This window comes from Stigmatopora nigra, chromosome 9 (assembly GCF_051989575.1).
Source record: "Stigmatopora nigra isolate UIUO_SnigA chromosome 9, RoL_Snig_1.1, whole genome shotgun sequence".
Lineage (NCBI taxonomy): Eukaryota > Metazoa > Chordata > Actinopteri > Syngnathiformes > Syngnathidae > Stigmatopora > Stigmatopora nigra.
Window position 1 is genome coordinate 9,676,700 of NC_135516.1, and position 10,932 is coordinate 9,687,631.

General features: G+C 48.9%; 3 protein-coding genes across 4 annotated transcripts; all 3 read left to right on the forward strand.

The window, feature by feature from the left end:
* The first annotated feature begins 144 nt into the window (after window positions 1-144).
* Window positions 145-4,092, forward strand: LOC144201297 (inhibin beta A chain-like). The gene is made up of 2 exons (XM_077723805.1): window positions 145-1,202; window positions 2,136-4,092. Exons 1-2 carry the CDS (start codon window positions 767-769, stop codon window positions 2,876-2,878), a joined length of 1,179 nt encoding a protein of 392 aa, XP_077579931.1. The 5' UTR covers window positions 145-766; the 3' UTR covers window positions 2,879-4,092.
* A 759-nt stretch (window positions 4,093-4,851) lies between these two features.
* Window positions 4,852-8,459, forward strand: dnajc1 (DnaJ (Hsp40) homolog, subfamily C, member 1). Its single transcript, XM_077723804.1, has 11 exons — window positions 4,852-5,254; window positions 5,814-5,915; window positions 5,981-6,027; window positions 6,095-6,260; window positions 6,322-6,401; window positions 6,508-6,601; window positions 6,704-6,797; window positions 6,863-7,149; window positions 7,236-7,284; window positions 7,427-7,746; window positions 7,814-8,459. The coding sequence occupies exons 1-11, from the start codon at window positions 5,105-5,107 to the stop codon at window positions 7,880-7,882; spliced, it is 1,458 nt and encodes a 485-aa protein (XP_077579930.1). The 5' UTR covers window positions 4,852-5,104; the 3' UTR covers window positions 7,883-8,459.
* Window positions 8,460-9,005: 546 nt separating this feature from the next.
* c9h7orf25 (chromosome 9 C7orf25 homolog) lies at window positions 9,006-10,852 on the forward strand. 2 transcript variants are annotated; one of them, XM_077725264.1, is made up of 2 exons: window positions 9,006-9,160; window positions 9,554-10,852. In XM_077725264.1, the coding sequence occupies exon 2, from the start codon at window positions 9,570-9,572 to the stop codon at window positions 10,812-10,814; it is 1,245 nt and encodes a 414-aa protein (XP_077581390.1). In that variant the 5' UTR covers window positions 9,006-9,160; window positions 9,554-9,569; the 3' UTR covers window positions 10,815-10,852. The 2 variants fall into 2 exon arrangements, with proteins under 2 accessions (XP_077581390.1, XP_077581391.1); XM_077725265.1 differs by having other exon boundaries at window positions 9,010-9,160; window positions 9,546-10,852.
* Window positions 10,853-10,932: the final 80 nt, after the last annotated feature.

Consider the following 10,932-nt stretch of genomic DNA (forward strand, 5'->3'; position numbering starts at 1 on the left):
ATTTCAATTTACATTCAATTATTTTCAATATTTACTTACCTACTGTACATTGTTGGCAAACGACATTGGATTGGACAGATATTTCAGTCAATTGAATTAATATCAGTCTGAGAAATTGCTGTCTTTGCCATTGATGGTTAAAGTTGAGGGATAAGGCGGTCGTTGGAGTTCATGGCTGACCCTGAAATCCCTTCTCTAACCCCGACTCAAACTCTATAGAGATCAAACAAGCGATCCCAAAAGGTGTACAAGTCGGGCCAAACTCCTGACTTTTAGTTTTGGAGTAGTGACTTCCTGTCACGCCCACCAGGTCTTCCCTTCCTTCGTCATGTCTTTTTTTAATCCAAAATTGCACTTTCAAGTCCCATGTGAAGTTGTGATGTAACACTTGAATCCCACCAGCAGAGGGTGTGAGCCCGCACGCGGGTGTGTGTGTGTGTGCGCGCGCACGCTCCATCTGCGCTGCGATTGTAACAAGTTTGCTTTCTAAAAATTCATCTCACACCGACCGAGTATCTCCTCCACGTGAGGCGATGATGATGGAGATGGCGCCGTGACTCACGACTGTGCGTGCGTGCGTGCGTGTGTGTGCCTGCGTCGGGCATCAGTGAATCAGGGACACGTCGCGCGCTCGGTCCTCCTCTTCTGTCGTGACATTCGTTCGGGAGGACGGACGCGGGTGCGTGCGAGGTGGCTGACTCACAGGGAAATTCCTGCGCGGCGGAGGGAGGGCTCAGACGGACCCCCAAGTATAATTGGCGCACGTATGCGAGCGGAGCGCTCGACAAGAAGCAGAGCGGACGCAGCGGACCCGCGCCGACCCCTCGTCAGCATGACTCGAGCTCGTCTCCTCGCTCTGACCGTGGTCCTGCGTCTGTGCGCGGCCGGCTGGCCGCCGCTCCCCCAGGCGGATCTTCTACCGGGCGCCCGGCAGGGGGCGGAGTCGCCCGGCTGCGCCTCCTGCCAGCTGAAGAGGAACTCCAGCGACGTGGTGGACGCCGTCAAGCGTCACATCCTCAACGTGCTGCACCTGAGCGCGCGGCCCAACCTGACGCGGACGCTTCCCCGCGCCGCGCTACTCAACGCCATCCGGAAGGTCCACGTGGGGCGGGTGGCCGGCGACGGCAGCGTGGAGGTCCAGCCCGATGGCGCCGACCCCGAGGGAAACACCGCCGCCGAGGTCATCGCCTTCGCCGAAGCGGGTAAGTCCGTCGGGGAAACTTGTGGCCGCATTATGGAAGTGGTTGTTGGATGTAGCTCGGTGGTCAGCACCCTCGACTGACGGGATGGGAATGAGGCTTGCAATCCTGTTTGGAAACAAGGAAAAGCATATTGAATCATAACAGAAAGAAAGATTTCTTGTCATGATGTTGAATTCTAACATAACGATAGAATTTCAGAGTCTCGGTCACTGAAGAACTTTAACATGGTATTTGACAGTTTTCTTGTTGAAATTAACAGTGAGAGATGACAAATCCATTTAAAGTGGGAGGGTTACAATAGTACACATTTATCATCACCAGAGTACAACAACCTTTCTCTCAACTTTTTTCTTCTAAATCATGGCTTTACTCTTGCGATACTTACACTTTTTTTCTAGGGACACTACGACTTGAGTCTCTTATCACAACTTTCACCCAAAAATCTCATAATAGAAATTTCTTTACATAAATAACTTTGTATGGCCTTATTACTTAATTACATAAAATATATTTTACATTTTAGAAATAAAAATGTTTACAAATATTTTTAAAAATATCTATTGTTTTCAATGGATATTTCAAGAATGTTAAAAAAGTTTTTAAAAAAACTAAGAGAAAGCAAAATAAAAAGTAAATACGTTTAAAATCTAGAGCTCCATGTCAAAACGGATTAGACGGCGAGCACCGTCAACCAGTTAAACATTCCTGCAGATTCGCAAACAATTTGTGTGGCCCGAACCAGGCGAGCAAACACCGAGATATTAATAGCGGCCCTTTTGAAAAGGTTGCTTAATGAGTGGGAGGCACGAAGGGAAGAAGGACTTCATTCAGACGCGCTAATTGGTCTGCCCGGAAGAAAAAAAATGGCCGCCTCCGGTCTTTTTTTAGCACTCCCGCTAATAGCCGAGCTAACGCATTTTTTTGCTCTGCCAGGAGAGGCCGGGAACACCCTGACCTTTGACCTTTCCAAGGAGGCCGGCAAATCGGCGCTGGTGGAACGCGCCGAGCTCTGGATCTTTGTCAAATCGGTGCGTTCCAACCGAGGGAAGGGCAAAGTCAAGCTGCACCTGCAGGCCGGCGCCACGGTGGCCGAGAAGACGGTGGACGCGCGGCGCAGCGGCTGGCACGCTCTCGCGGCGCCGGGCTGCGTCCAGGTCTCGCTGGATCGAGCCGACGGTCCGCTGAGGTTGCGGCTCACCTGCCCGCTGTGCGCCAACGCCGGCGCCGCGCCGGTTTTGCCCTCCGCCGACGCCGACCAATCGCATCGGCCCTTCCTGACGGTGACGCTTCGGGCCAGGGAGGAGGCGGCCCGGCGCCGAGCTGCCCGCAGCTTGGACTGCGACGGCAAGACGCGCTCGTGCTGTAAGCAGCATTTTTACGTGAGCTTCAAAGACATCGGCTGGAGCGACTGGATCATCGCCCCGGCCGGTTACCGCGCCAACTACTGCGAGGGGGACTGTCCCAACCGCGTGGCCGGCGGGGGGTCTCCCCTTTCCTTCCACGCCGCCGTCATCGACCAATACCGCATGAGGGGTTACGGACCCTTCCAGAATGTCAAGTCGTGCTGCGTACCCACGAGGCTGCGAGCCATGTCCATGCTTTACTTTGACGACGAGCAGATGATCGTCAAGAAAGACATTCACGACATGATCGTGGAGCAGTGCGGCTGCTCCTGAAAAAATGGCGGGTTTTTCCAGGTGGCCTAATGGTGTCAGGCAATTTACAAATTCCAAACACGAACGCTAATGGCCACAACGGTAGGTACGCCTGCCAACTGTTAATGAGTAATGCATGCACTACAATTGAAAATAGTAACAAATGCAATCCACGCAGAACACAAATCAATATCAAGAGTGCCAAAAATGGCCCAAACGAATAACAAAAACTAGGAAAACTGAAAATAATGGGGCAAAAAGTTTGAATTTTGAAACACCCAAAAAAATTGAAAAAAATGTTTTCCAAACCACAAAAAAAACTTGCTAAAAAGTTGGTAAACCACCAAAAACAGGGAAAAAAAACAAACAGCCGCAAATAGTATCCACTATGTTAGAATACAGATGGGAACAAAGCAGACTCAACCAATAAGCATCTACTCTTTTGATTCTGCTTCCGTTGTGGTCATTTTGCGTTCGTGTTGTATTTTTGTTTTGTTTTGAAAATGTCCAAATTATCTGACGCTTTCCAGCCACCGTAGATTTAACCCTGCAAGTCTTTTCCACATTGGAAAGAAAATATAAAAGTCTGACGTCATCCCCCTTCGTCCCTTTTTATTGCCACGTAGTGTCAAAGTGTCATTTGACGATGGCAAACACTTGCAAAGTTGAGCGAGTTTTTGAAAGAAGCCAAAGATTTCACGTTGGCTGCGGCAGAAACGCCGTCCGAAAACCTGCTTTCTTTCTGACCGCTGTCGTTTAAAGAAAAGTCGCAGGCCGAAGAAGTAGGCCGGCCAAAATGGGTCACCGTGGCAACCATGTATCTGTTCACTGACCTACAAACTCAAGACCGATATTGGAAGGACAAATGGTTCGACACAATGCCTTGTGGGTAGCGGACTCACTCACAAATTTCATCAGTCGTCCCAAAAAATGAAGTGACGCTGGCTCCAAAATATTTGTTTTTTTTTTCCTTCTCCCTTTCAAAACACTTTTAATGATGGCGTGACGTCCGCTTAAAAACTCATAAGGCAGCGATGCCCCTGAAGCTCATTAAGGGCTAAAACTCACGTTGTCCTTTTTCTGCATCAGTCAAGATTTATTTTTTTTAGAGTACCGGTTAAGAACACTGTTGTGATGTCATCATGTTTAACTGTTTACTAATTCTCACTTGTGTGATGTCATCATGTTGTGACGCATTCTGGTTGAATAAAGGAATCCTTAGTTTAAGGCTTAAATCACTTTACACTAACTTCTTGTGAAGTAGATAAAAATGACTTACCTTTGCGGCCCAGGTTGAAAGATGCGCTGGTTGGATGTGGCCCCTGAGCCTTCCATTGCACCTCTTGGCAGTAGAGGGCGCCTTCGCACTTAGCAGATCCACCTTGAAAGGAAAAAACACTTGCTATAAAACACTTCAAAAACAAGATAAACATTCATACTTTATATTATCACAAAGTATTCCTGCAATATTTTTCTAAGCACTGTGACTTTTATTACATCCAAAGTTAGTCTTCTATTTGTCCCTTTTTACTGTAAGGAACTTTGGGATTGACATCCTCCCTTGTCGGCCATCTTAGAACAGGACAACTGAAGTTCAAATGTCCAAAGATGCGGCCCTTAAAACGAAATGAAAGCATTTTACACTGGTTTATCCCTAGTAGACGTCCAATTTACTTGAACTGGAAGGGTAGCAGGACATTTTGTTAAATAAGTTACACTCATTTAAAAACTAAAAACGTTTTACTGCGTGTCAAATTGAAAAATACTTGTTATAAATCGACTTTGGTTTGTCTGTCACCTGTAAGGGCACCTAGGAAGTAAATATAATATATCATATATACTATTTTAAAGTCATTGCCCCAATTAATACGGTTGGTTACTCACCAAATCGTTTGTAAACATACAATGTTTTTCTTCGTCTTTTTTTGTCTTTTCTTATGCCCAGCTGGTTTGCTGTAGTTCGTAATCATTAACGCACGAACCATTGCGCATGCGCACAGCAGATCGGACAAGGTATTTGACAGGACAGACTCGATTCTTTGTTACTCTTTGGGCCTCGCAAAATGCTAAAGATGGAGCTTCGCTTTTCATCTCTCTTTGAGCTTTTCACGCAAAGGTGACGAATTCGGACTTTGTGTGTCAGTCGCTTCTGCCTGACCCGGACGTGGCCGACGACCACTTCCGTGTTGCGGGTCCGCTGAGCTGGCCCTGGTCGAACGAGTCTGAGAGGAACCTTCGGGACTAGCGATGACGGCGGCCGGACGGCTGGCATTGCTCGGTTTGCTTCTAGCGTCCGTCGGCCTGCCGTCGGCAGCATGGGACCAGGCAGACCTGGAGCTTCTGGACCTGGTCGAGGAGATCCCAGACACCTTCTATAACTTTATGGCGCTCCAGCAGGTCGGTCACCATGGTAACCGTGCTCGCGACCCTATCCGGTTGTGATTTGGATTGCCATTTCTCAGGCTCAAACAACCAAAAATTACAGGTTGCAAATGAACTCCGACCACCGGGCTCATTCCCTCAACCTAGAGACATTGACTGTAAAACTGAATACCGTGCATGCCCTCTACTGGCTTACCTGGAGTTTACAGGCAAAAATAATTCTGCAATTAATCAGCCCTGACACAAAACAATGAAAATTGATACAGATCCGGAGTTGTCTCTTGTTGTCAATGGCAGCCAATGAGTTAACACATCAAGATAGATATTGTCCTGCTAGTTCCTATTGTTTTGCATGCATTACTTACATACTCTTGGGAGCTAGAGCCGATTGGAAAACTATTGAGTGGAGCTGGGAACATCAACAAGGTTAAGGCTGATTGGTCTTACTACGACCAATTTAGTTTCCCAGCAAAGGTATCTTTTGACTAAAACAGTCAATTAGAAAGGGAAAAAGAGAAACATGTCTACCTTTTTCAGTGTGAACATCAGCCATGTCACTGTGTGCTCTGTCCAGGATGCGACGGCGTCGGAAATCAAGAAGGCGTATCGCCGCCTGTCGCTGGTTCTCCATCCCGACAAGAACAAAGATGAAAACGCCGAAATGCAATTCCGACAGGTGACCTGCGTAGCGACACAAAAAAACAAAAAGAGCAACATTGATTTTGTGTGTATTTTGTACAGCTGGTGGCCATCTACGAAGTCCTGAAAGACGATGAGCGACGACACAAGTAAGCTACCACCCGTCACTTGTCCACCCGCCGTACCTTTTTCCCGACCTCCACGTACGCCCTCCAGGTACGACGACATCCTGGCCAACGGTCTCCCCGACTGGCGGCAACCCGTCTTCTACTATCGTCGTGTGAGGAAGATGAGCAACGGCGAGCTGGCCTTCCTGCTCTTTGTCATCGTCACCGTGGGGCACTACGCCGTCATCTGGTCCGTCTACCTGGAGAAACAACTGGTGAGTTGTGTGTGCCCACGTGCATTCTGCAGCAGGTGATATCAACCCTACGCTTGTGCAGGATGAGATGCTGGCCAAAAAAAAGAGAGAGAAGAAGAAGAAAGCCAATGCGAAAGAAGAAGTCAAGAGCAACCCTGACAGGTGCGTACATTTGCAATCAGTGTTTTTAGTGCCGAGTCATGGTCATTAGCTGCGTTGATTTGCTGTGTGACATCATCGCCACTAGTAACTGGTTGTGTTTGCACAGGGCCCAGGAGCGCCCCCATTGGCAGGATCTTCTTCCTTTGAAAGTCAGCGTGTGGATATACCTGTCAATCAAACACATGCCGCAGACCCTGGAGGTAAAATACCTAGAAGTCAGAAATGTTTCACTGGGTTACCCAGATGGGGATACTGCAAATGCTCCAGGGCCCATTAAAGAAGCTAGTTTTTTTAAATTGCAGGAGCTGCAACGTCAATACTCGGCTTACCAGCAAATGAAGCAGCAGCTGAAGGAAGAAGAGGAAGAAGAAAAGGCTCAACAAGAAGCGGCAGCCAGTAAGACGTCCGCTTTGTCCGCCACGCCCGGGTGGTGGAAGCTGACCTATGTTTTCCTGTTCTAGGAGAGAAGAGACCAAAGACTAAGAAACCCAAGATAGACTTTCCCGTCTACCAGCCGTCGGCGGAGCAAGCCGATTGGCCTTCTTCCCAGCATTCCCCCTCCATCCAGGAAGTGGAAGATCAACTGGACCAATGGCTCCAGGACCCCAAGCCCACTAAGAAGAAGGTGACGGCGGAGTGGAGTGAGGATGACGTCAGCCTGCTCAGCAGACTCATGGGCAAATTTCCAGGAGGGACGCCCGGACGTTGGGAGAAAATCGCACATGAGCTAAGCAGGACCGTGACCGATGTAAGCGCCACCCCCGAACCTCACGCTAGCTAAAATACAGTCTTGCCTTGTTCAAATGAAAGTGTTCTTTTTAAATCCTCTGGCAGGTGACCACAAAAGTCAAACAAGCCAAAGATCTCTCCCACCAAAACACAGGTTGGAATGTCACAATCACATTCTTTTGCTTTTGTATGCAACAAATGATTCAAAAATATATTTACATTGTTTATAATTAAATACCCCTGTTTTCAGATATCAAAGTAAAATGAGTCTATCTCCTCTACGTCCCCCTATGCAGGTCTGGTGAAGCTGTCCGAATTGAAAGGCCCGTCTGTGCCCGTTGGCGACGGTGAACAAGAAGCCAAACGCAAGAACAAAAAGTGCGCGACCGACAGTGTTGAGGGGGGTACTCTCAGGTGTCGACGGCAGAAAGACTTTGACCCCGACGAGGCGGATGAAGACGAGCCGCCGGGACGGGAGCAAGAAAAAGACAAGTCGGAAGTGGCACCATGGACTCAGAACCAGCAGAAACTTCTAGAAATGGCTCTGCAACAGTTCCCCAGAGGCAGCCCGGAACGCTGGGATCGCATCGCTAAAGTGGTTCCCGGAAAATCAAAGGTGAGCTAATGCTAGCTTGGCGTTGTGCAGGAGAACCATGTTGAGCATTTTTCTCTTTTTTTCCCAGGAGGAATGCATGATCCGGTACAAGATGTTGGCCGAGCTCGTTCAAAAAAGGAAACAAGCCAAGAGCTGATGAAGGCTGACCTTTGACCCTTGCTGACCTCAAGCCCCCGTTTCCTGTGGTGTTGCACTGATACCGATATGGCTCTAAAACATTGGCATTGGTATCGTTGAATACTAATTGAGAATTAATGCCCAGATGCTTCACAGTATGTACTCTTAAGATATAGTTTCCATCTGTCTTAGCTAAAATGGCCGCAAAAAAAACAAAGCCCCTGTCACCCTTCCCTAAACCATGCAATTATCAGACTTCAACGGATTGACTGTTACAAGGACGTTGCCACCACCAATACGGCTACCATGTTGGTAGGGGCATTATTCATCATCATGTATTCATAAAGGATATGCAGTCATTTTGTAATTATAAATAATAATTGTGGGTTTTTTAAGTATCAGCACAGTATCGACATTGGCTGACACTGGGCTAAAAATTGGTATCGGTGCAACACTATTTTTGAGGTTATCGCTGGATGGACCAGACCTAATCGCATTTCAACATGTGCCTTAGACGACCCCTTCAACCCCGAGCATGCTGCCTGTCAATCATTTTTTGGACTGATGAATAAAGTATTTATTATCCAATCAAACGATGCGTCGCTAGTCAAGTTATGTCTGATTGACAAACCATGTTTGCATGATCATTGTTATTTGTGTATTTTGCTTCTATGATAACGCAGCTAAATTCTCCATGGCAAAGACCTTAACTGTCTAATCTAGCCCTGTTAAAACTCCTTATATGTACAAGGAAGCCCGTCATAGAAAAGTTGTTGTCGGCCATTTTGCAGCAGAGTTTTTGATAACAATAATGTCAAACTAAGCATTTATACTTTGAAATAGCGACCAACCAATGGAAAACTATTTATTTTAAATGTCAAATTCAGCAAAGCAGTGAGTGTCAAACCAAATCTATAAAGGACCTAATGTACCCCAATCTTATGTAATACAAGTGTTGCAGTTCTTAGTTGATTGATGTCAGGTGCTGCAAGTTTTAGCAAGATTTATTAGGTCTTTGGAGAAATGGTTTGACACCCCTGCAATAAATTACATACCCCCAAAATATGCAATTTGATATATACAAAATTGTTCATGAACCGCTGATAAACCGAGTTATCGGTACTTTAGTAGAGAAAATCACTCACCTGACGTCCTTTACAATTAAGACCACTTGTGACGCAATGGTGACTCCAACTTTAGACATCTCTCCTCAAATATATGATATCTAGGGAAGAAGTTTTAGTTAGCAACAGAAATCGGTTCGGTGAATCACGGTTCTTCGAGTACAGTAGTTATAGTAAGTTCTCGTCTTTTTCCATATATATTTTCAAATGTAATGTGACTATGACGTAAAGTGAACTCCAACCAAACACATTTGTTGTGCTCAACCTGTTATTAAATGTTAGTCATCGACCGCCATTTTCTTTACATTTTGTCAAGCAGATTCGACCTATTTGAGCACAGTGACTATATAACAGCATTTGTCACTGTTGGGAAGTCGCATAATGTGTGCGTTATTTTATAAATAGACTAACTGCCAATGACAGCGGATATTGGAGGGTTGGCTGTGAATGAATGTATTAGCTGCAAATGCTAGTGGATCTAATAGTGATAAACTTATGTAACTGTCCTAAGATGGCTGCCAAGCGAGGGTCTCTGACCAGTTGTGTTACAAACTACATGTCCCCAGGTAGAATGCGTGCAGCATGTCCCTCCAGGACATGTTACGGGAGCGGATGGATGCGGCGGAGGCCCTATACCAGCGTGCCGAGCAAATAGATGGCGCTGTGGAAGGACGTGGAAAGCTGTGCAGCAAACTTCGCGCCGAGCTCCGTTTCCTACGGCGGGCCGACGGAGACCAGGTGGCGCTCAAAGCGTCCCACCTGAACAGCACTAACCTGACGCACCTGAGGGCCGTGCTGGACTCGGCCGAGAGCCTGGAGGGAGTGGTCGCCGTGCTGCGTGTCTTCTCCTACCGAGACGCCGACGGGCGTGCTCGCACGCTGACAGTGGACGTGGTGGGCGACGGCGGGCGCACTTGGGTCAAGTCGGTGGGCAGGAAAGCGGAAGCGCTGCACAACATCTGGGAGGGGCGTGGACGCTACGGCGCCAAGACCATCGTCGGGCAGGCCGAGGACTTTGCGCTCGCCAGCCAACAGCGACCGCTGGGGTACGTCCACCCGCGGGTGGTCTTCGCCTTTTACAACGGCGTGTCCGAGCCCGTGGCCCGCCGCCTGGAGGAAATGGGCGTGGCCGTCCGCGGCGACGTGGTGGCTGTCGACGCTGTAGTGACAGAGGGCGGTGAGGAGGTAGACGGCGAAGACGACGAGGAAGATGACGACGACGACGAAGGGGACGAACCTGAGTCGGTGGACACGCGGGTGGACCGCAGCACGGTGTTAGCCAGCCTGGCGTTCCCGGCGGACGCCGGCCCCGAAGAGTGTGGCCGCGTCAACCTGGACATTACGGCGCTCATCGCCTACGTGTCGTCGCTGAGCCACGGGCGTTGTCGCCTGGCCTTCCGCGAGCCCGTCCTGACCGAGCAGGCGGCGCAGGAGCGGCTCCGGCCGGTCCTACCCGTCCTGGAGGCCGTCATGGCCGACAAGGAGCTGTACGCCTGCCGAGCCGCCGTCGACGACTTCCAGACCATCTTGAACACGCTGGGCGGGCCCGGCGAGAAGGAGCGTGCGCGGCTGTTGCTAGGCCGCCTGCGGCTGGTGGATGACCGGCCTTCGGAGCGGGCTCTGGCCCTAGCCCCCAGCGCCAAGGTCAATCGCCGTTCGCTCCTCATCTTCGGCACCGGGGACCGCCTGCGGGCACTGACTCTGACGGCTAATGCTAGGTTTGTCAGGGCGGCGGCCAATCAGGGCGTTCGCTTCAGTGTTTTTGTGCATGAGCCGCGAGCGCTCACAGAGGGCAAGGAGTGGCGGGCCACACCCGTCCAAACCTGAAAGCTTTTGCTCTGCTAATAAAGGAATTTAAAGCATGATTTCCTGTTTACGTGTCGATCATTTACTGCTGATATTAGGATAATTCTGGGTTGCTATGTTTTTGGGGGGAAATTTAAAT